The sequence below is a fragment of the Eretmochelys imbricata genome, chromosome 5, assembly GCF_965152235.1.
Source record: "Eretmochelys imbricata isolate rEreImb1 chromosome 5, rEreImb1.hap1, whole genome shotgun sequence".
NCBI classification, from domain to species: domain Eukaryota; kingdom Metazoa; phylum Chordata; order Testudines; family Cheloniidae; genus Eretmochelys; species Eretmochelys imbricata.
The window spans coordinates 71914315-71939405 of NC_135576.1; the positions used below are offsets into that span (position 1 = coordinate 71914315).

Here is a 25091-nt window from a genome sequence, read left to right on the forward strand (position 1 = left end):
ATCTAACTCAAGTTTTCTGTTCTACAGGAACAGAATTTAGGAGTCTGCACAGTTTCGACCTGCGTAGCTCCAAGACTTCTAAAATGATAAGGTCTAGGACAAAGAGATGGCGAGCGTGCCTATGGTACATAAATTAAGAGCCTACAATAAAAGTTAGATTTCTCTGGGAAACAAAAGCTTGCAGAAAGAGTTGTTGAGATATTGGTCTCTCAGATCATTTACTCACCTAACAGGGAACACAGGAAAAAGAAATAGTCACCTATCTGCTATGGGCTCAAAGGAAAGTTGCCTGAGAGCTCAAAGAAATAAATGTAATCCCATTTAAGAGGATGACATTTTGTTACTGATCTCAGAAACTAGCTAAAAGAAGGTTAAATGGCTAGATTCTCTTGGCTTCCAGAGAGATTACAAGAGCTCACGAGGCTGGCATGACCTTAAAGTTGTAAAGCCTTGCGGAAGAGGTCTCACAGAAAGTCAAATACTTCTGGCTCAATAAGCAGAGCAGCTGGTATCCCAATTCTGAAATTATTTCCCAGACTCATGGGCTAACCCAACCAACATTTCTTCCCTAGATGCGAGTAGGATCTCCGAGTGGTTTCAGTATCAATGGCTGAATAATCACAAAGTGCAGTCAAATTCCATGTGGTCAGGTTTTGGAGTAATACTGGGTCCCAAGGTGAAAGAACTGTGAATTGGGAAATCAAAGGCTCACACAGTCTGACACTTTCAGTGGTTTGCAATTCAGAAGTGGTGAGGCCAGTTCATTTAATATTATCCCATTTATTTCCCCTGCTCTTCTGGTAATCAGGAGAAGAGATATGGTGTACAAGTGGAACCTCACTATGGGAATGAAAAGATACCCATTAACTACGCCACAAGTTCCTTTTGCCTAGGATTATATATTGACGCTAGCCCTGCGTGAAGCAAGAGTGGCCATATAAAAAGTACCATAGGTGCTGGAACTAGAGGTGAGGGGGGTGTTGCAGCACCCCCTGGCTTGAAGTGGATTCCATTATAGACAGGGTGTACAGTTTGGTTCAGTAGCTCTCAGCACCCTCACTATACAAATTGTTCCAGCACCCCTGAAAGGTCCAACATATGACGGGAGTTGCTATACCATGTAGCCAGATGTCAGTATTCCTGAAATAATTGTATCCTGATGTATCTTCTGTCGTCCTGAAGGAAAGCGTCTAATAGCTGAGCCAACTGTCTTGTGTGTTCAAGCAACTTCTAAGGGCTGAGTTAGATGAAGCAGTACTTGCCTGTGTTATCTAAAATATAATGCTGTGAGCAATAAGTCTAACACGATTGACTCCACTCTGATGCAAGAAACCATCTTCCTCCAGGCAGAGGCAAGGGCCCAGTACTGCGGAAACAGTCTTCCTGTTCAAAGGCTGGTTCATGACCTCTGGGATTTCTCCATTTAGAGCTTCTTTCATGTTACTAACTTAGGTATACAATACCAGCAGCAGCTGAGCCCCACTAAACATCCTCTTAGATAGCAAGTAACAGCTTCGGAAAGGCCTCTGACCTCTGAGGTGTAGTGAGTATGCTCTCAGATCGCATGAGGTTGCATTCTTTGACTTCAGAAGTCTATTGAGTGTCTTCTCAGCAGGGAGGGTGGCTTATGAGAGGCTGCACTGTTGTCTGTGGAGGAGATCCATTTTTGGTTCTTTGTTTGCTTTGAGAGTCTTGTAGATTGTTCTTCAAAGGAGAAACCAGGCATACAATAGCGTTAGTAAAGCAGGAGCACTGTCACAACATTCACTGATGGAGGCAGTAAACTGGGAAAGGACTGTGCACATAGCACAAATTATGGGGAAGTTTTCACACTAAGAAAAAGTTAACTGAGTCATTTCCATGATATCTAGTAGACAGGACAACCCAATTATGAGCCTCAAGATCGGTGGATGTATTAAGAACACTCAATTCATTTACAGAGAAACCTATTTTATATATATATATATATATATATATAGGTGTGTGTGTGTGTGTGTGTGTGTGTGTTCCCTGCTAGTAAATACTGTCATTCCTATTCTCATTGAAGTACAAATTTAAGTAATTTCTAATTAGGTTTATTAATATTAAATAATGCTTAGCAACACAAGTAAAAATGAAAGCAACAACTGTTTAATTGTATCTCTAATATTTTTTTCTTAGAATGCAGAGGATGGGACTAGAAGGAGAAAAAAACACAATTAAGAACCACTGAATGAAAAAAAAAATGAAAACAGGGTGGGAGACAGAGAACCCTGTCATACTTTATATTAAGACTGCATTTATAAAACATTCATAAATTATTAATAGATGTATATATGTATGTTGGAGACATTATGTGTTATAGATGATTACAAGCACATCAGCAGAATATGTTCTAGTGGTTATAAGCAACATATTGACTTGTTGGATTCCATAACGATTAATTATCCACATAGTCAAACATCATTTAACCCTTTATAAACTATTTATATATTTGCCTTCAATAAAAAGTATGACCAAGAACTCTCAATTGGTGTCACTCTTCTATTATTTTGATTAAGAGATAATTAGTGCATTAGTTCCTAATCCAACTTCAAACAACAAGTGTCAGGTGCCCCACCATTTCTCCTTCCTCCTTGACCAGTGACCTGATTATTTAATCATTCAATAATTCCCTAAGAAATGGAAGTCTCTTTTACAATTGTAATACTTTCCAATTATTATTTTTCTGCTATAAGCAGGACTAAGCGTAACAAAATATTGCAAAATATGCAACAAAATAATGCATACCATTTCCCCACTTTCTGATTTATTCATGCAGAAAGCAAGCCTTGTACGTGGGTAGGATCGAAGAATGCAACACTAGTGTATGACTCAGAGTCTTCTGACAATTAAATGTGTCTTGAGTGGCCAGTGCCTTTTCCAGTCTCTGGGTCTTCATGACTTTTCAGCCACACCCAGACACAGTCATTTTCAAAGGGATGGGGAAGGAGCACTAGTCTGAGCACGGACGGGATGTATGGATCAGGAATTCACACGATGAAAAACAGAAAAGAACCTTCTGTGTCATTTAATGAAGGTGCCAAAATATTCTCTCAAATGTTTCAGAACATAAATATACATACAAAACTGTACATACTGACTGAAAACCAGGGGAGGCCAAAGTGCACTAGGCAACCTACAGCTTTCTACCAAGCATTCTGCAGTTCTTGTAATCATAGAATATCAGGGTTGGAAGGGACCTCAGGAGATCATCTAGTCCAACCCCCTGCTCAAAGCAGGACCAATCCCCAATTTTTGCCCCAGATCCCTAAATGGCCCCCTCAAGGATTGAACTCACAACCCTGGGTTTAGCAGGCCAATGATACAAGATTACAAGACCCAGCACGAAACGCTTAACACTGATCCTTGCAGACGAGTGTTGGGGCCTGTGTGTCTCTCTAACAGAAGGAAGATAATGAAGGTAAGACCAGCAGCAGAATGCTCCATTTTATGCAAAATACAAATTGCCAGGAGCCTGAAGGATACAAACAAAGTTGGAGTACCCTTTGTCTTTTATGCAGTGCAGCATTGTACAGTTAGTTACTCACTTTTCTTAACTGTTGTTCTTCAAGATGTGTTGCTCATGCCCATTCCACTGTAGGTGTGTGCGCTCACAGCATGCACCAGTGCTGGAAGTTTTTCCCTCAGTGATATCTATAGGGGACTGGCTCTGGCGCCCTCTAGAATGGCGTGTGTATGAAGAGGTGCCGCCAGCTCCCCCTTTCTTGCTGGAACTCCGATAGCTGGGAAGGAGAATGAGTCATGGAATGGACATGAGCAACACATCTCGAAGAACAATCGAAGAATTCACAAAAGGTGAGTAACCATCTTTTCTTCCAGTGGTTGCTCATGTCCATTCCATTGTAGGTGATTCCCAAGCAGTACCTCCGGAGGCAGGCACGAGTTCATGGATGTGTCGATTTCAACACAGCTCTGCCAAAGCCAGTGTCATCTCTGGCCTGCTGGATGATGGCAGAGTGCACAGTGAATGTACCGATGACCACACTGAGGCTCTGCAAATGTCCTGGATAGGGACACGTGCCAGTAAGGCGGCCAACGATGCCTGAGCTATTGTGGGATGAGCCGTCACTATCAGTGGGGGCACAGCCAGTGCTACCTCGTAGCCAGGACGGGTGCAGATGGTGATCCAGGACGAAATCCTCTGAGAAGACATCGGGAGGCCCTTCATCCTGTCAGCCACCGCAATGAACAGCTGAGCAGATCTGCGTTGTGCAGACGCCGCTCCTTGTTGGAAAGGTGGGGCTTTGGACAGAACACCAGCATGAAGACATCCTGGTTGACGTGGAAGTGTGACGCCACCTTTGGCAGGAAAGCCGGATGTGGATGCAGTTGGACCTCGTCCTTGTAGAGCACAGTGTACAGGGGCTTTAATAGCGGAGACTCGCCTCACCACGGTAATAGCTACAAGGAATGCAACCTTCCACGACAGGTGTGAAAGGGAGCAGGAAGCCAGAGGCTCAAAGGGAGGGCCAGTGAGTCTGGAGAGGACTAGGTTGAGATCCCACTGGGGAGTTGGGTCCTCAACTGCCAGGAAAAGCCTCTCAAGGCCTTTCAGGAATCTGATCATCTCCTCATGGGAGAATACTGATCTACCCTGGACGCAAGGGTGGAAGGCTGATATGGCCACTAAGTGTACCTTGATCGATGAACAAACAAGGCCCTCGTGCTTTAAGTGAAGCAGGCAATCTAGGATGGATTGTAGAGACGAATGGATCAGAGAGATATGCCGCTCCAACACCCAGCAGGAGAAGCACTTCCACTTTACCAGGTACATCGCCCTAGTAGAGGGCTTTCTGCTTTCCAAGACGACCTGTCATACTTGACTAGAGCAGGCTTGCTCCTCGGGATTTAACCATGCAGCAACCACACTGTGTGGTGGAGAGAGGTGAGGTTCAGGTGCAGTAATTGTCCATGATCCCGAGAGGGCAGGTCTGGGAGGCTGGGGAGCGTCCCTGGGGCTTCCACTGCTAAGTCCATGAGCGTTTCGAACCAATGCTGGCGCGGCCAAGCCAGGGCGATCATGACGACTACAGCCTTGTCCCTCTTGATCTTCAAGAGGACCTTGCCAATCAGTGGGGTTGGCAGCAAGGCATACATCAGGTAAGAGGAAGGCATCAGATAGTGAGCTGCTGTCGAGACCTTGCAGAGAGCAGAACCAGTGATATTTTCTGTTCTGTCTGGTGGTGAACAGGTCTACTCGGGGAGCTCCTCACTTCTGGAAGAACATCCTGGTGATCTCCGAGTGGAGGGACCACTTGTGGTGAGAGAATAAGGACCTGCTGAGGTGATCTGCCAGCGCGTTCTGGACACCAGGGAGGTGTGAGGCTTCCAGGTGGATAGCATGCTGGATACAGAAGTCCCAACAAAGGGCTGATGATCGAGCGCCTCATCTGTTGACATAGAACATGGAGGCCGTGTTGTCTGAATTGGAGGGTATACCCCCCTGCAACAGTGCTGAGCACCCATGGGTCTCATGTTATAGAAGCCCAAGCAGGGCGGTAGGGCAATAAATGGCTGGAAAACAAAAGGGGTGTTGGATTCAGGATACAGGCTGGGAGGTCGCCCTCAAACGCACCTTCAAAATACCTTTTTTGTTACCCAGCTGGTGGCGGGTAGAGCTCGAGTGAGCCGAGAAGGCTGGCGGTTGGCCCTGTTGACATTTATAGCCTTTGCCCTTCTTGCGGAAGGGCTCTGATCGGGATTGACTACTGAATCTGTGGGTCTGCTGTGGTTTGAACCACTTTCTTGTGGGCGCTGGCGTGTAAAGGCTCAGTGAGCACAAAGTAGCCCTAGAGTCTTTCAAGCCATGTAATCTGCTATCTGTTTGCTCTGAAAACAGTGCCAGGCCGTCAAAGGGGAGGTCCTGGATCAATTGCTGAACCTCCACCAACAGCCCAGATGATTGCAGCCAAGACAGTCTCCTCATGGACATGGCTGAAGCCATGGTCCTGGCTGAGAAGTTTGCTGCGTCCAAAGCTGCTTGGAGGGCAGCCCTCACCACTGTCTTGCCCTCATGAAGAATAGCCAGGAACTTCCTCCTGGGCTCCTCTAGCAGAGAGTCCACAAACTTGGCCATAAACTGCCAAATGTTATAGTCATAACAGTCAAGTAGGGCCTGGTGATTGGCCACTCTCAATTGGAAACTGGCAATCGAATACATTTTTCTGCCAGAGATTGAGCCTCTTTGCCTCTTTGTTCTTAGGGGTGGAACTTGGTTGCCCCTTTCTGTTGCGTTCATTGGCTATGGATATGACCAACAAGCTCTGGGAGGGATGGGTATAAAGTTATTCAAATCCCTGGGCCGGGACATATTTCCTCTCTGCCCGTATAGGGATGGGGGGAGGGAGCAGGGAAGAGGGTGTTTGCCACAAGGCCTTGATTAGTTTTACCACTTCCTTGTGGATGCTTAAGGCCACCTTAGAGGGGGAGGCTGCATTCAAAATATTGAATAGGGTGTCAGATGGTTTCGACAACTCCTTGGCCTCAAGCCCCAGGTTTGCTGCCACCCTTTTAAGCAGCTCTTGGTGAGCTTTTACATCATCCTGAGGAATCGCATGGGAAGGCCCCACTACTGCCTCATCAGGTGAAGAGGATGAGGAGGTGGTTACAGGCGGGTCGGTCTACTCCGTTTCCCCTGCCTGGGGAGCCTTGGCCAGGGCTGGCTCTTTTTGGGGACCTTGCTCCGACTCCTCCTCTGAGTCAGGTGGCGGGCGGGAGACTGTCACTGACCGCTTCTTATAAGTCCCTGAGACTGACATGCTCCGACATCTAAGGAAAAACCCAGGGGTTCCAGAACTGCCACGGAGCCAGCCACTGGCTCTGAGGCCACGTGCTCGCTGGCGGTGCCGGGGAGAATCCCGATGTCCCGGGCGGGTGCCCTTGGCCTGCAGGCAATGCGCCCTCCTCACTTTCTGAGCTTGAGGGGGAAGAAACTCGTCTGGGGACCAGGGCAGTACTGCTGCCGCCTCTCTGTCCTTTCCATGCCAGCCGTCCCCGCATTCTTCTCTTGGGGACTGGTGCTGGGATGTCAGCGCTGCGACTCTGGCGATGGTAACCTGGCCATCGATGCCTTGCGCTCTGAGAGCGGTGCTGCTCCGTTGACCAGGAGCAGGGAGACCTTCACCTTGACTCTGGAGACTGGCGATGAGCCTCTGGAGATGGGTATCAACGATCTGGAGATCGGACCTGCTCTGTGACTCAAGATATCGGTGCCGTGAGTCCAGACAATGACGCTGACACTCGGGACCAGTGCCCTCTGGGGACTGATTATGCGCCTCGGTGGGTCTATGCCAGACAGCCGGCAATTAATGGGATCCCGGAGAGCAATGCCTAGAGTCCGGGGAATGGAGCTGGAAACTCTGGCAGGTAAGCCAGCTCGTATTGGAGGGCCAGTGGCGCTGCTCTGGATGCCACCTGCGGAGGTGCCGGGAAGTGGTGCCACAGAGATGGGGACTGCTGAAAGAGCCCCAGGGCAGGTTTGCCCCTAGAACGGGCAACCTCTCTGGCAGGAATTGGTGGCACCAGAAGGGACAATAAGTTTTTAGCAGCCTGGAAGGCTTGCAGTGTGGACAGCACTACCAGGTGCTGGACGGTCCTGCCGCTTCCAGGGGTGGTGGATGGGTCTCGAAGGGGACTTGACAGCTCCGTGGACGCTCTGGAGAGGATGAGCTGTCCCGCCCAGGTCTTTGCTTGCCTCTGTCTCTCTCCTTCCCCTTACAGGATGTAGGAGATCGCCCTCTCCTGGGCTTTTTCTGTTTCTTAGCTGGCACCAGGGACTGGTGCCGGTGGCACACTCCACACCGACATGGCGGTGCTCAGAGCGGAGTCAGATCTGGCCTGATTGGAGGCCAGTGTGAGAACCGACTCCATAAGGAGCACTCAAAGCCAAATGTCCTGCTCCTTTTTGGTGCTCAGCTTCAAACTTTTATAAATGCAACACTTGTCACTTCCCCCAGGCACTTCAGACTACTTTGGTGGGGATCCCTGATGGGCATGGTTTTTTGCAGTTGTCACAAAGCTTGAACCCTGGGGACTGGGGCGTGCCCCATCCCTGGACTAAGCCCCATGGGGGACTAGCGAACTATTACTACACAAAACATGAAGGGACCTATTAAAAACCTATACAGAAAAAAACAACTATATACAGTAGAAATCACCAATAGGAACCGTGGAAAAGGCAAGGGAACGTGCCAAGGCAAGGGAACGGTTTCAGCACCATCACTGGCGGTAAGGAGGAACTGAGGGTGGGGGGAGCCGGTGGCACCCCTTATATTGGCACATACGAATGCCACTCCAGAGGGGGGCCAGAGCATGTCCCCTACGGATACCACTGAGGGAAAAACTTCCAGCACAGGTGCATGTGGTGAGCACACACACCTACCATGGAATGGACATGAGCAAGCACTTGAAGAAGAATAGAAAGTACATACGTGGGTGTGCTGAGCACACGGCACATCTCTCAGGCTTTTTTTTAATTTCCTTTATCCTATTCTCAAGCCCAAAGATTCCCCCATTTTCTAGGTTAATTCTGGAACCTTTGGCTATTGACTTGAAAAGAGAAGCAGAGTTCTAGTCCTTTTATTGTTAAGTTGATATTGTTCTATAAGCAAACAAAGGTGCTTTTAATCTGCCTTTCCCTCGTCTCTGTTCCTGGGGCAGGCTGAGTGCCAAATCAGCCCTTGTTAGGAGTTAAAGAAGCCTAAAGACTGCTTTAACCAGAGCCACCATGTAATGGCCCCCTAGAGACCACTATACCCTTGTCTTTCCAGACCCTGGAATGCCTTCTCCTGTCCCTGACACTGGGGGTAACAGGAGGGGTCGGAATAGAGCTTTAGGACAAATGAGAATTCCCTCACTCCAAAGGAAGGTTTAAGGTCCCCTTGCACTACATAGAAGCGTTAGTGGGAGAAAGAACCTGGCTCCTTGTGATGCCTGCATGGGTTTTGAAAGGACGGGAGTTTGGGAGAGAGTTCTAAATGTCCTTTTTCTAAAATGAAGCTTATTTTTAGGGAAAAGGGAAACTGGTTAGCTCAAGGGAATTTACACTGAGACACGAAGCTTCTCCACGCTAGTCTAGGTCACTGGTTCAAATATGGTCTTGGTCAAGTATGGCCAGTAAATCACAATACCATCTGATACCTGTTCATTGGCCTTTGTGACTGAGTTGGCAAACTCAGACCAGTTCACAGTGTACAAGTATTCACAAAAAATAAAAACATAATTTCAAGCCTCACCTTCATCAAATGTAACAATTACAATGGTGACAGCCCATTAAAGTACGGAAGTGTTAACAGACACAGAGTTGGAACCACTATCTCAATCACAGAGAAAAGGAGTACTTGTGGCACCTTAGAGACTAACCAATTTATTTGAGCATAAGCTTTTGTGAGCTACAGCTCACTTCATCGGATGCATACTGTGGAAAGTGTAGAAGATCTTTTTATATACACACAAAGCATGAAAAAATGCCTCCTCCCACCCCACTCTCCTGCTGCTAATAGCTTATCTAAAGTGATCACTCTCCTTACAATGTGTATGATAATCAAGGTGGGCCATTTCCAGCACAAATCCAGGGTTTAACAAGAACGTCGGGGGGGGGGGTAGGAAAAAACAAAGGGAAATAGGTTACCTTGCATAAGGACTTAGCCACTCCCAGTCTCTATTCAAGCCTAAGTTTATTGTATCAAATTTGCAAATGAATTCCAATTCAACAGTTTCTCGCTGGAGTCTGGATTTGAAGTTTTTTTGTAGTAATATCACAACTTTCATGTCTGTAATCGTGTGACCAGAGAGATTGAAGTGTTCTCCAACTGGTTTATGAATGTTATAATTTCTTGACATCTGATTTGTGTCCATTTATTCTTTTACGTAGAGACTGTCCAGTTTGACCAATGTACATGGCAGAGGGGCTTTGCTGGCACATGATGGCATATATCACATTGGTGGATGTGCAGGTGAACGAGCCTCTGATAGCGTGGCTGATGTTATTAGGCCCTGTGATGGTGTCCCCTGAATAGATATGTGGGCACAGTTGGCAACGGGCTTTGTTGCAAGGATAGGTTCCTGGGTTAGTGGTTCTGTTGTGTGGTATGTGGTTGTTGGTGAGTATTTGCTTCAGGTTGAGGAGCTGTCTGTAGGCAAGGACTGGCCTGTCTCCCAAGGTTTGTGAGAGTGTTGGGTCATCCTTCAGGATAGGTTGTAGATCCTTAATAATGCGTTGGAGGGGTTTTAGTTGGAGGCTGAAGGTGACGGCTAGTGGCGTTCTGTTCTTTTCTTTGTTAGGCCTGTCCTGTAGTAGGTGACTTCTGGGAACTCTTCTGGCTCTATCAATCTGTTTCTTCACTTCTGCAGGTGGGTACTGTAGTTGTAAGAATGCTTGATAGAGCTCTTGTAGGTGTTTGTCTCTGTCTGAGGGGTTGGAGCAAATGCGGTTGTATCGCAGAGCTTGGCTGTAGACGATGGATCGTGTGGTGTGGTCAGGGTGAAAGCTGGAGGCATGTAGGTAGGAATAGCGGTCAGTAGCTTTCCGGTATAGGGTGGTGTTTATGTGACCATCGTTTATCAGCACTGTAGTGTCCAAGAAGTGGATCTCTTGTGTGGACTGGTTCAGGCTGAGGTTGATGGTGGGATGGAAATTGTTGAAATCATGGTGGAATTCCTCAAGGGCTTCTTTTCCATGGGTCCAGGTGATGAAGATGTCATCAATATAGCGCAAGTAGAATAGGGGCGTTAGGGGACGAGAGCTGAGGAAGCGATGTTCTAAGTCTGCCATAAAAATGTTGGCATACTGTGGGGCCATGGGGGTACCCATAGCAGTGCCGCTGATCTGAAGGTATACATTGTCCCCAAATGTGAAATAGTTATGGGTAAGGACAAAGTCACAAAGTTCAGCCACCAGGTTAGCCGTGACATTATCGGGGATAGTGTTCTTGACGGCTTGTAGTCCATCTTTGTGTGGAATGTTGGTGTAGAGGGCTTCTACATCCATAGCGGCCAGGATGGTGTTATCAGGAAGATCACCGATGGATTGTAGTTTCCTCAGGAAGTCAGTGGTGTCTCGAAGGTAGCTGGGAGTGCTGGTAGCGTAGGGCCTGAGGAGGGATTCTACATAGCCAGACAATCCTGCTGTCAGGGTGCCAATCCCTGAGATAATGGGGCGCCCAGGATTTCCAGGTTTATGGATCTTGGGTAGTAGATAGAATATCCCAGGTCGGGGTTCCAGGGATGTGTCTGTGCGGATTTGATCTTGTGCTTTTTCAGGGAGTTTCTTGAGCAAATGCTGTAGTTTCTTTTGGTAACTCTCAGTGGGATCAGAGTGGACACAAATCAGATGTCAAGAATTATAACATTCATAAACCAGTCGGAGAACACGTCAATCTCTCTGGTCACACGATTACAGACATGAAAGTTGTGATATTACAACAAAAAAACTTCAAATCCAGACTCCAGCGAGAAACTATTGAATTGGAATTCATTTGCAAATTTGATACAATTAACTTAGGCTTGAATAGAGACTGGGAGTGGCTAAGTCCTTATGCAAGGTAACCTATTTCCCCTTGTTTTTTCCTACCCCCCCCCCAGACGTTCTTGTTAAACCCTGGATTTGTGCTGGAAATGGCCCACCTTGATTATCATACACATTGTAAGGAGAGTGGTCACTTTAGATAAGCTGTTAGCAGCAGGAGAGTGGGGTGGGAGGAGGTAATTTTTTCATGCTTTGTGTGTACATAAAAAGATCTTCTACACTTTCCACAGTATGCATCAATGAAGTGAGCTGTAGCTCATGAAAGCTTATGCTCAAATAAATTGGTTAGTCTCTAAGGTGCCACAAGTACTCCTTTTCTTTTTGCGAATACAGACTAACACGGCTGTTACCTGAAATCAATCACAGAGGTGTCCCTCAAGGACAATGTGGGGGAAAACCTTCACACTGCTTGACACTTCCCATGTGGTACAAATCTGTGGATAAGCAGAGATCTGCAGTCTCCAGTGGCATTATCTGGCACCTTTCATGGGCAGCAAATTAATTTGTTAAAAAAATGTCTTTTTAGGTAATGATCAGCATGCAGATTGTGTGTTAGCAGTTTCACTAACTTGACTTTGCTAAATGGCTTTTCTGCTGCTGTCAAACCAATGGCTACACTGAGCAATTGTAAATGGCACTTGCCTGATTCTGATCCGACTTACTCGTGTTAACTCCATGTACTTCTACGGAGTTGCCCAGTGTGAATGAGATCAGAATGAGAGAGAGAGAGAGAGAGAGAGTGTGTGTGTGTGTGTGTGTGTAAAAAAACACTTTTTACTGACAATAGCTGCCTCCAGACTTTAAGCAGTTTATTTTAGGATGGCTATATCACACAGTGGTAGGGTAGACCTCTGCATTGTGAAATTAGCAGCTACATTATGGGCATCCTACAGAAATAAGTAATTGCCTCATTTACTAATGACCTGTGAGAAACAAAAATCTGTATGCATGTCATTTCTTAACTACTGTTCTGCAAAGTGGCACAATCTGTTAACTGAATGCATTAAATACCTAATTTAATTAAAACTCTAACAAGCCTCCGAAAACCTATTGAGAGCACTTTGTTTGATTACAGACATTGGGCTAAAGTAACAGACCTATTGATCTGATCAGCTTCAGCTATTTTCTCTATCCAATTTAATCTGTGCAGAACAAAAGCTAAATTTTGGCAGGGTCTCCTTCCCACTCTTCCTTGGGGAAATAATCTGAAGCGACTCTGGGTTCAGGGTTGCATATATAAAATATTTAACAGATCAAAGAAAACACTTATTGTGCGGCAGCTATGGACATAGGTTACATTATAAATGCAAACATGGTTTCTAGTGCAACAATTACACAGTGTTCCTGACACGGTCACATATAATAAATAGACTCCTCCGAGGGGAATTAAACTAATTGTTCTGCATATTAAGCGTGGTATTCAAAAACATATTTTAACAAACATATTTAATAAACTTGAATTAATGAAAAAGGTAGAAAATTATTTTTAGCTGTGTCTGTAATCTAGAGTCTGTCTTTGATTTTTTTATGTTGTGTCCTAACCCAAAGGTTAGTTAGTGACTTAGTTGCATTTGGGAGCTAAAAGGAGATACATCTATTAAATATATATTGAAAAGAGTTTTCTTAGCATTTTAAAAAAAACCCTAAGTTGACTTGTTTTGTGGAGTGAGTTGTAGGCCTGAGAGAGAAAGATTCAGGGCTTTTCACCTTTAAAGTCACTTATTTGAATCCAATTCAGGTTAATAAATAACTTAATATTGTCACCATCCATTAGCTTTTATGATAGCTTATGTGAAATGAGTGAATGGTCTCAGTTCCTACCAGAGAGGTTTCCACACACATACAAAAAAAATCTACCACTGTATGCAGCACCTTTGTTAGAAGTCCCAGCAGACACGCCCATGACTGAGCTGACAGGATGACTGAACTATGCTCTCACTCCTAAATCCTTGTCTACACTAGTGCTAAACAAGTTCAGCTCCACAGGTGTTCAGGATGTTAGAGGTCCTAGTGCAGACTGGCCACCACAGGCATTTTCAATTCCAAACTGATTAGGCCTGCTCTGAGTAGGGTTATAAAACATGGCATTAAAAACACCAGTAGCAATCTACACTAGGGCTATTAGTGTTGCTGACCCTTTTGGAGATCAACTAGTGCCAGCAACGGTGGGAAATTTTCTCTTGCACACACAGCATCCTAGATGCGATCCTTTCAGGCGAGGGTTGAGGTGTGGGCATGCTGGCCTTCGATGTACTTGTCCTTTCACAAGCACTAAATTCACACTGTAAAAATATAATTTGCCTTATTTTCTATAGTAATTAAATAAATATTTCTATCTTGTTCCCACAGGTCCCATCCCAGGTTCTTCTCCTCCTCTCTGTCTGAAAATTATGACTTCCTTTTGGGTTCGGCTTCTGAATTTTCTATGCTTTTGCTTGCTTTCTTTTTTATTTTCTCACTTTTTCCTCTTACATGCCTGCCTCTCTCTCTTCTCCTCAAATTTCTGTGTTCTGGATCTCCATTAGTTCTCCCCCACTTTTCAATCCCTATTCTTTTTCCCCTTGCCCATCCCAAATCTCTCCCCTCTTCCCAAATGTTTCTCCTCAGCTAGCCGGAAGACTTTTTCAGTGCTGACTGACCTAAATAATTACATATTATCTGCAAGTTTTGCCATCTCACTGCTCCTGCTTTTGAAGATAATTAGCAAGTATATTAAACACAATATATATGGTCCTGGTCCACAAGGCACTTTCATGTCATTTTTGCCATGATGAACATTGACCATTTAGTCCTATTTTTTGTTTTCTGTCACTTATCTATTTTCTGATCCATGACAGAATGGCCTTTCAGTCCATGACTTCTGAGATTCCTTAATAATGTCTTGTAAGGCCCTTCTAGAAATTTCAAATAAATTATGTTAGCTAGTTTTTCTTTATCCATTATTGCACTGACATGTTAAAGAATTTTAATAGATTTGTGAGGTATAATTTTCCTTTGTAGAACTATGCTGGTTAGACCCTATTATGTAAGAATAATTTAAGTGTTTTATCATTCTATTTTCAAATGACCATTTGCACTAATTTATCAGGTAAGCAAGTAAAACTTAGGCCATATCTACACTACCACATATGTCAGCAAAACTTGTCGCTTAGGGGTGTGCCCCTGACATAACTACTGCCTCTGGTTTATGTATGTTGATGGAAGAGCTCTCTTCCGTTAGCACAGAGCGGCTACATGAGAAATCTTATTGGTACAGCTGTGCTGCTGTACAGTCTCTAGTGTAGGCATAGCCTTACCGATCTGTAATTCCCCAGACCTTTAAAAAAAAAGAGATGCAACATTTACTATCCTCCAATCCTCTGGTGTGATTTTAATTAGAAGTGGCCTCTTGTGAGCTGCTCAGCCTATTCATTCTTAAATTCCATAGTACATTTAGATGCTTACCACCTAGTCTTCACTGCCCTTTAATTTATCAGTTTGTTCTAGTGCCCCTTCTTTAAACACCTCAACCTCTTACAGTTTCTAATTTTTATTACCAGAAAATGTAGGTGTGGGTTTAGTTATTGCATATGGCCAGGAGGATTGTACTTTCCAAAACCTCCCAGAGGCTGACACAGCAAACAGACATCCTGAATAAGAACATTCTCCAAATAAGACTTTTTACACCACCACCTCATATTGTCCATAGCTGAGGTAGATTTGCACAGCTGAAGGAAAACAGAAAACAAATAAAATCTTCATTATACTGAGAAACCAGCAAAAACCTCTTTGAACTTTGTCTGTAGCACAAGATGTGGCAATAGTCCTCGTTAAAGCGAAAATGCTGTGTCAAGTACTCAGTCTAAACAGCTCGGCGCTGAGAACTATTTACACTGCATGGTATATGATTACATGGGACACAAACATTTTACAAGAGAAAACAAAATGCTCAAACTAGAGCTATCAAGCGATTAAAAAAAATAATCACGATTAATCACACTGTTAAACAATAACAGAATACAAATTATATAAATATTTTTGGATGTTTTCCACATTTTCAAATATATTGATTTCAATTTCAACACAGAATACAAAAAGTGTACAGTGCTCACACATTTATTCTTTATTATAAATATTTCCACTGTAAAAAAAGATTAACAAAAGAAATAGTATCTTTCTATTCACTTCATACAAGTACTGTAGTGAATGAATGTGCAACTTACAAATGTAGAATTATTTTTTTACATAACTGCACTCAAAAACAAAACAATGTAAAACTTGAGAACCTACAAGTCCACTCAGTCCTACTTCTTGTTCAGCCAATCGCTCAGACAAACAAGTTTGTTAACATTTGCAGGAGATAATGCTGCCCGCTTCTTGTTTACAGTGTCACATGAAAGTGAAAACAGATGTTCGCATGGCACTGTTGTAGCCGGCACTGCAAGATATTTACATGCCAGATGCGCTAAAGATTCATATGTCCCTTCATGCTTCAACCACCATTCCAGAGGACATGAATCCATGCTGAGGATGGGTTCTGCTCGATAACGATCCAAAGAAGTGCAGACCAACGCATGTTCATTTTCATCATCTGAGTCAGATGTCACCAGCAGAAGGTTGCTTTTCTTTTGTGGTGGTTCAGGTTTTATAGTTTCCACATTGGAGTGCCGCTCTTTTCAGCCGTCTGAAACCATGCTCCACACCCCATCCCTCTCAGATTTTGGAAGGCACTTCAGATTCTTAAACCTTGGGTCAAGTGCTGTAGCTATCTTTAGAAATCTCACATTGGTACCTTCTTCGCGTTTTGTCAAATCTGCAGTGATCGTGTTCTTAAAACGAACAACATACTGGGTGATCATCCAAGACTGCTATAACATGAAATATATGGTAGAATGCAGGTAAAACACAGAACAGGAGACATACAATTATTCCTCCAAGGAGTTCAGTCACAAATTTAATTAACACATTTTTTTTTAACGAGTGGAATCAGCATGGAAGCATGTCCTCTGGAATAGTGGCCAAAGCATGAAGGAGCATATGAACGTTTAGCATATCTTGCACATAAATAACTTGCAATGCCGGCTACAAAAGTCCCATGTGAATGTCTGTTCTCACTTTCAGGTGACTTTGTCAATAAGAAGCGAGCAGCATTATCTCCAGTAAATGTAAACAAACTTGTTTCTCTTAGCAACCGTCTGCACAAGAAATAGGACTGAGCAGACTTGTAGGCTCTAAAGTTTTACATTGTTTTGTTTTTGAGTGCAGTTATGTAACAAAAAAAAATCTACATTTGTAAGTTGCGCTTTCACGATAAAGAGATTGCCCTATGGTATTTGTATGAGGTGAATTGAAAAATACTATTTCTTTTATCATTTTTACAGTGCAAACATTTGTGATAAAAATAATATAAAGTGAGTACTGTACAGTTTATAGTCTGTGTTGTGACTGAAATCAATATATTTAAAATGTAGAAAAACATCCAAAATATTTAATAAATTTCAATTGGTATTCTATTATTTAACAGGGCCATTAAAACTATGATTAATCACTATTAATTTTTTTAATCGCAATTGATTTTGAGTTAATCACGTGAGTTAACTGCAATTGAGCGACAGCCCTAGCTCAAACAAAAATGTAGGCATACACACATGAATGTATACACACACACACACGTGCAATTTTAAACAGAGCATCAGACATAAAGATCTAGTAAGCGCCACAGCAGATTACAGGTGTAATTGGCCTTAGCAGCAAATAAACTCATTATGTCACGATGGATAGGAAGCTTTGTTGAGTCAGATGATCTATGGCTGGATAGCCAAAGACTGGAAATGGCAAATGACATAGTCCAATACCACGCTGAAGAGTACTGATCTCTTAAAAACGTAACATTCAAGGAAGAGGTTGTTCTGCTGCCACTAGATAACAAACATTTTCAACAATTTACAAAGAATACAAAGGTCTCTAAATTTTTACCCACATACAGCACAAGGCTTGGAAGAAAAATCATTCACATATTCTTCAAAAACAAAATTATTTCACATGCAGATGTTTCATGGAACACTGCAAAATTTCCTAACTTGTCTATTAAGGAGAGGCAGTAAATAATTTAAAAGAATACCAGAGACTGACCATGTATTCTTTAAACTTTCATCTTTTCTGTAACTTAATTTCCTCTTGTCTTAATTCAGTGTCTACATAAAGAACAACAGTTTTGTCTGATATAGCAAACAGCTGGAAAATGGAGACAGGGATAGAGGGCACGGCTGGGACTACTCAAAGTTTAGTTCACAGAGAATTATTTCCCAGTGACAAGTGTCCTGCTCTTTTACTTTCTCTTAATCACAAATTGAATTCTCAAAGACAAAGATCTATTTGTTATTCACAGGAAAATCCACTAAATAAACATCTGCTTTATCTATAAACAACTTACACATACTTTCGTGCCCATGAATACCAGCCTTTCAGTTAACACACTTTTTCCGATATGAGGCTTCTGTATATCTTGACTGCTCATCATAGAATCATAGAATATCAGGGTTGGAAGGGACCTCAGGAGGTCATCTTGTCCAACCCCCTGCTCAAAACAGGACCAAATCCCCAATTTTTGCCCCAGATCCCTAAATGGCCCCCTCAAGGATTGAACTCACAACCCTGGGTTTAGCAGGCCAATGCTCAAACCACTGAGCTATCCCTCCCCCCATATAAAAGCTTCTCGCAATTTCTATCCATTCACTCCTAGCTCTTTACAACTTATATTGCTTCGCTTCCAAAAAATGGTGCGAGAAGGTGCAGGGTATCAACTCTCCCCAGTTACAAACCTATGTGGCCTGGAAAGAACTGAAAAGATCCCTGGTACTCGAAAGGCTCTTCTATGTACTCTGTAGACAGCTGGTAGTCTTACCCTTCTGCGCAATCTGTCCCTTTCTTCCCGGATAGCGTTCATAGTGGCCTTGGTCCTGTTCAGCTCCTCCTCTTTGCTGCACAGCATAGCAGTGAGGCTCTCATTTTCTTCCCTCAGACCAGCCAGCTCCTTTTCCCACCGAGATCTCTCTTCAGACAGGTTTGGATAAAGATCCCGTCCCAGCACACCCTCAATCTCCTCTACTGTCTGCAAAAACAGAGTCACGATAAGACAGAAAGGAGCAGAAGGGGAGAATATTAAAAAGGGCCAATACTACTACACTGCCACTACATAAGGATGTAAGGGCAGCTATACAATTACACACATGCGTACAAGCAACGCACACGCATTTAATTTGCTCCTTTTGTTTGAAACTTAATGAAGGCCGTTTTCATTATAAATAGTTTGTAACCTTTCTACTCTTCAGCTCCATGAGCACCTGGGCAGAAGATGGGTGCTTTATAAATAAAAGTTCACTTCACTGAGATATACACAAACAACAGCATGCAGTTAGCATTTATACAGCACCTTTCCTCAGATGGCCTCAAAGTAGAACACATTCACCACACCTCACCATGGGTAAGCGTTGTACCTCTTTTGCAGATGACTTAACTGAGACACATAGGGTATATCTGCACTGCTGCTGGGATTGTGCTTCCCAACACAGGTAGGTAGACTCATGAGAGTTTGAGCCAGCATAGAGGGGAGGAGCACAGGTGGCAGCTACGCTAGTCACCTGAATACATACCTAATGGGTCCAGGCAGGTTTGTACTCAGGCACCCAGCTTGACTCGCCATCCATGCTACACTGCTATTTTTAGCACATTAGCTCAAGCACAGCTAGTGCTTCTCTCTCTACCTGTGCTGGGAAGCACCTTCCCATCTTAAGTGTAGATGTACTCGCAGTACCAGATTGTGCCTGGCTCGTGAATGGGCGTGTAGGGCTGAGGAGGGTGCAAGGAATCCTTCCTCACATACTAGCATGACAAGGACAAGTGCAGTCCCAAATTTGGGGGAGCACAAGGATGGTTCTTTCTGTAGGTCCCCAGGGACATATGTTTCCCCCAAGGGCACAAGGAGATATGGGGAGGGGAAGGAGCCTTGGCCATGCACAGTGTGTGTATGTATGTGATGGGGTACACTATGCCTTAGGATGGTGCAGCCTATACATTCCTTCTGTGTACCTGGAACCTCAGGGAAAACCTGGGATTCTCTGACACACTATCCCTTCCAGAGCTTCTGCCCAAGGTGGTGCAGAGCCACACTAAATCCTACACAGGCCTGTGCACAAAGAGGTTAAGTGACTTGTCCAAGGTTATGCAGCAAGTCAATGGAAGAAGTAGGAACAGAACCTTCATGTTCTGACCATCAATTTCCTCCTGTAAACACTGGACCATATTTCTCCCCCACCACGTTCATAATTGGTTTACAGCTGTAAACGTAACAATTCATACAGTTAGGCTCAAGAGTGAATAGCAAATACACACTACTCATGAGGAGGTTCCTACATTCTTTTTCTGATTAGCAATTCCTTGTAATACCCATGCAACAGAAAACAAGCTGCTATGCTTCATAAAGAATGAACCCTCCACCTAAAGCTACAGGTCTCCAAAAATCAGATTCAGAAAACAAGACAGGTCATTTCAAGACAACATACTGCTTCAAGGAGCATTTAACATTCTCATTGCATGAATGGGCTGCATTCTTGAAAGGTGATAAAGAAGAAGAAATAAAATTCCTTAGAGATAGCAAAAGGAAAAAACAGGATATTGTTGGATGTTCTCTTGGTAATCAAGACAATATACTGGAAAACTATTCAAGGAATTAAATCCCTTATTTGGAATAAGAAGTTTTCTATTAATAATTAAATCTACTTAACAACTATGTCAGATACAATGAAAACTTCCACCTAGTATTCAGTCTTTGTCAGCATTGCTAATCTGTTTTAATGCTGCTTACAGAACATAGTAACTCCCACTGCAAATAAATAAAGGGAAAGATCAAAAATGACCCGCAAAAAAGGTAAAAAGATACCAGCCCCCTTTTCCAGTGCTTCCTGTTGGAAAAGCAGCATAATATGTTAAATGCACCCACTCACCTCATTGCTCTGTCAGGCACGTTAATAACCACCATGTACAAATTAACTGAATCCAGGTATCATTCTGCCCTTATGCTCTCACAAACTGACGTGACCAACATCCATTTGCTAACTAAACTGTCTGCAGTTCTCTGGATGCGGCATGCTTTGCTTCAACTCTGGTTTGTTGACTAGCACACTACATTGTTTGCGATGAAGAAGAGAACAGAAGGCAATTGATACATACAGGGAACTATTTCTCTGGGGGAACTAATGAATTATTGAGCTTTTCTTCATTCCTGATTATATAGTGTTACAGTTCATTTTGATTACGCATGCTGATGCATCAAGGATAAATCCGGAATCTAGCCTCACACACCGTAATTAGTCATGTAATCTAATGTTCTGAGCACAAACCTGGATACCAGGAAATCCAATAGATCCTGTGGCATCCGTCACATCATAAATTCTCTGCTGCAGTTTCCCCTTTTCTCTACCTCATAGGGGTGTGGTAAGGAGCTAATGTGCAGAAATATTTACAGCTCTTTCATCTTCAGTTTGTAATTTTTAAATAGCAATTGCTTCCTCTCGTAGTTATTATTTACTCTTCTAAATATCTTGACCATTAGTCAGCATATTCCGTGTAAGGTAATTTAAATAAATGACATGTTTATAACTGCAAAGCTAGTCAGGCAATCTCTCTGTACCTTAGTTTGTGCATCTGTAAAATAAGGATGAGGCTTACCCATATTTGTAAAGTGCTTTGAGATCTATGGATTGAAAAGCTCTATACAAGATCTATAGGTAATCTCTCTGTGACTTAGTGCACCCATATCCAAATATAGATATACTACTGTACCTACCTCACAAGACATTGTGAGGCACAGTAAATCTTTGTGAAGTGCTCTGAGATTCTCAGATGATAGGTGCTATAAATGCAAGGTATTATCATGTATCCCAGTATGCATACAATGCATTTAGTGACTAGTTAATGCTGTTGCACCTTAATAGCTAGATCACAATGTTCGCTGGCAGTGGTGAGTTGTTCAATGTGTCTGTCCACTTCTGCTACAGACAAACTGCAACTGCTCTTCTTCCTCCCGCAGACTACATTCTCCAGCCCCGTCAGCACTCTCTGAAGTTCGGAGTTCAAGTCACTACAGTTATCTATGAAAGAGAAAGAACATGTCACACATGCACTGGGTGTCACAAGCTAAAAAGCTACTACCATTGAATACTTTCAGCAAGACAGGCTCCACTCCTGTAAAATGGTATATTCCTACAGTCTGACACTGCTTTTCACAAATCTCCAGTCTTGAATACCATCAGCCTATTCGCACAAGTTATTGATTTCTCTTTACAAATCTCTAGGGTTGAATGCCATCAGCCTAAACTCTCAAATTACTCACAATCACACAAATAATTGCCTCGTCCACTTATCTGGAGTGGTCTTTCTTGTTTGAAAAACCTTCTCCACATTTTAAAGAGATCACGTTTTAGCACACTTCCATGTCACTGTCCCAATTTGCTTTTTTTTGTTAATCTTTCTCATTACTGCAGCTTCTCCTGATCTTTGTGCTCAGCAAGAAGACTTTTCCCTCGGAATCAGAATGCTCTTCTGCCCAGTTCACTCAGTGATGATATAATCCAATCTCCTCTAAAAGGAAGGACTTTGGGGATTTGCGCTCAAACTGCTGCCAAGTGTCCAAAAGCTTACACAAAAACCCTAGAGAGATTATTTTACAGAGCTAAAATTTCATTTTCACAGCTGTTTCTTCTATGTGTGCAACTGAAGAGAAGACTGGAAATATTTATGGGTCCCCAATAACAACCCTTGTTCTTGTGAGGCTCCATAACGTGATCATATTCACTAGGTGCTTTACAATGAAAACATTATCATAATTCTCACAAGGAAAGGGCCAGAAGACCCTTCCCCACTGCAGTCTGACAACACTGTTTTATCGGGTGTCATCCACTCTCTCCCCAATTTTGTGACAACCAAATGATCCCTCTTATCTTGTGAACTAACTTTACAAATTAATTGCATCACCTCCAACTTACATTCAGTGATAAATATCAGCAGTAGTCCCTGATGTGCACCATATAGTTGAACTCACTCTTGGGTTCTGATGCCTCTTGGCTGTATTCACTTATGGGCCATTAATTACCAAGGCATCGTGCAATAATCAGTTATTGCATTGTACAGCACACAATGGATTTATATTTCATGACAATGCATTATTTTCACAGGGGTACAAATATTAAAAGGGGTGGCATCCATTCATGAAATGTTATTCCTATGGTATTGCTCCACCTAGGACTTCATTACCGTCAGACCTTCCAATCAGATTTAAAACATATGGCTGGTGTTTTCAAAGGAGCCTAAGGGAGACAGGCATTCAAGTCCCACTGAAATTCAATGGGAGTTGGGCACCTAACTCCTTTAGTGCACTTTGAAAACCTGAATTTAAAACAAAGGATCACAGAAGCTGATTATGAAAGAGCGAGGTGTGAGGGAACAGGGGACTACTACAAAATAAATAACCAAAATAAATAACCAAAATAAATAAATAAGTTCATGACCAAAAACTCATCTACTTCTTCGATTAACACCGGACAAACTAACAAACCTGACCACCTAAATTACAGCCACAGATATGTAAAACACCAGACAACTGTATGCAATGCAAGGCTTGCCATACACAAATTTTGTAGATGTAATTTAGACAGCCATTTAACAAAAATGGCCCAATTAACATTTAGGGGGAAATAAAAGCAACCATAAAACCAAAATACTTATGTCCAAATTCTTATGTGCCAGTGATGTTCTCATTCAGTTACACAGGCTTCGCATAGAAATTCAAATCAAGTTCAAGGTCTCAGTCCTTATCTTCAAGGTGGTTCCATGGCCTAGGCCCAGTCTATCTAAATGACCACCTAAAGCCCTGGGAGAACACCCTGGTCGACAACTATGCTCCTCTGGCACAATGGAACTCTCTAACCTATGGATGAAGCTTGTCTGTATCGGTGATGACCACAAGATAAGAACCCATATAGAACAGAATAGAATTCAAGACACAGACTCAATACTGTTATCATCTCAAAATTCAAAGGTAGCATTTGTTCCTTTGTGTTTAAATGACAGTAGCAGCAATCATGGGCCCTTGTCTTTATGCAGTATTTCCAGCTTTGCACAGGTTGATCAACGAAAGTGTTCAAAAATTCTCTTTGTGTAGGAATAGGATTGCAAAAGAATGCAGCCCTGGAGTGAATGTGAAATTACTGCAGGCAAAAGGGATTTCATGTTAAAAACAAACCATCAACATATCAATGGCATGACAAATATGGATGGCCAAAGCAGGGTCTGCTCCTGCAACCTGTATGCATACAAAACTCCTACTGAAGTTGTATGAAGTTGAACTTCCCACAAGCTCCACTCTCCACCAAAACAATTAATATGCTTTAGCGTTAACAATCTGCCAAATAAGTTTATTTATTAACAAAATTCAATTCTGAGTCACAGATGCACCATCAAGAATGTTTAATTGTAAAATCTACTTGTTTTGCTTGTGCTCCTGAAACTCAATAATGCCTGTATATACATTTTGTCTCATTTTACAAAACATTTCCTTCAGAAGGAAAGACCTTATATGCTAAGTTCTAGCCCTGAAGGAATGTTTCTCCCAGAAAATAAGAATTTATAACAATGTCAGATAGACCCACATTTCAAAGGGAAGCTAGTGTAAACCCACTCACAGGATTTACAAGATACAGCAGAGAAATTAACAATTTTAGCTCTTGATGTTTTTGTTGCCTACAGCAGAAGAGCAGCATATCTAAAAGCATTAGTGTATCATAACACATTGATGTAGTTGGCATGTCAATAAGCTTGCTGCATTCGTGCAGTATACAGTGCCATGTTATTATTAGGTCATGGTGATTAGCCTGATGTGCATAACTAACATAAGGGTTTATTTTTAAAGAGATACTAAAACTAAAATAAACAAAGGACAGAAGGATGCTTGTGTTGGTGTGTAGGAGGAATACCTTATAAGCTTACTATGAAAGTTAGTGATTTCGTGTAGCAATATTTTGTATTTCTACATTTGCTTGTTGTGCTGGAAATGTAAATGTCTCATCCTTGTATTATGGTATAAAAAACAGATCACTGTCCAGGATCAATGAAGTGGTAAAAGTAAAGAAATAACAAATATTGAAAAGTAAATTGGATTGTGAAAATTCTTTCAATCTGATTAATCTGAAGTATTATTAGTAACACAGGTAAAGAATATAGGCCAAACTTTTCAAATTTGGGCACCTAAACCTAGGCAACTAAATCCATATTTAGGCATAGGCACCCAAATTTAAAAAGTTTGCCTATCATTTTTTAAAATGGTGGTTCAAAATCTTGATGGCTCCCATTGACCAGGACAATTGGTTGTAAATGGCTCTGTTTACTTGTAAGCCTTCCTGTGTTCCTGTGAGTCAGGCCGGAAAGAATGGAGACTTGGGGTCTCACAGGACATGTGACCATGTCACCTGGTACTGGAATCCATCTTAAACCT

General features: G+C 42.8%; 1 protein-coding gene across 1 annotated transcript in view; it reads right to left on the bottom strand.

The window, feature by feature from the left end:
• Positions 1-25091, bottom strand: part of MCC (MCC regulator of Wnt signaling pathway) — a 225746-nt gene that overhangs the window by 52344 nt on the left and 148311 nt on the right. The window contains exons 5-6 of the mRNA XM_077816346.1: positions 21530-21693; positions 18450-18656 (exon numbers count right to left, since the gene is read on the bottom strand). Coding sequence (XP_077672472.1) covers positions 18450-18656; positions 21530-21693 — 371 coding nt within the window. The remainder of the gene's footprint in view (positions 1-18449; positions 18657-21529; positions 21694-25091) is intronic.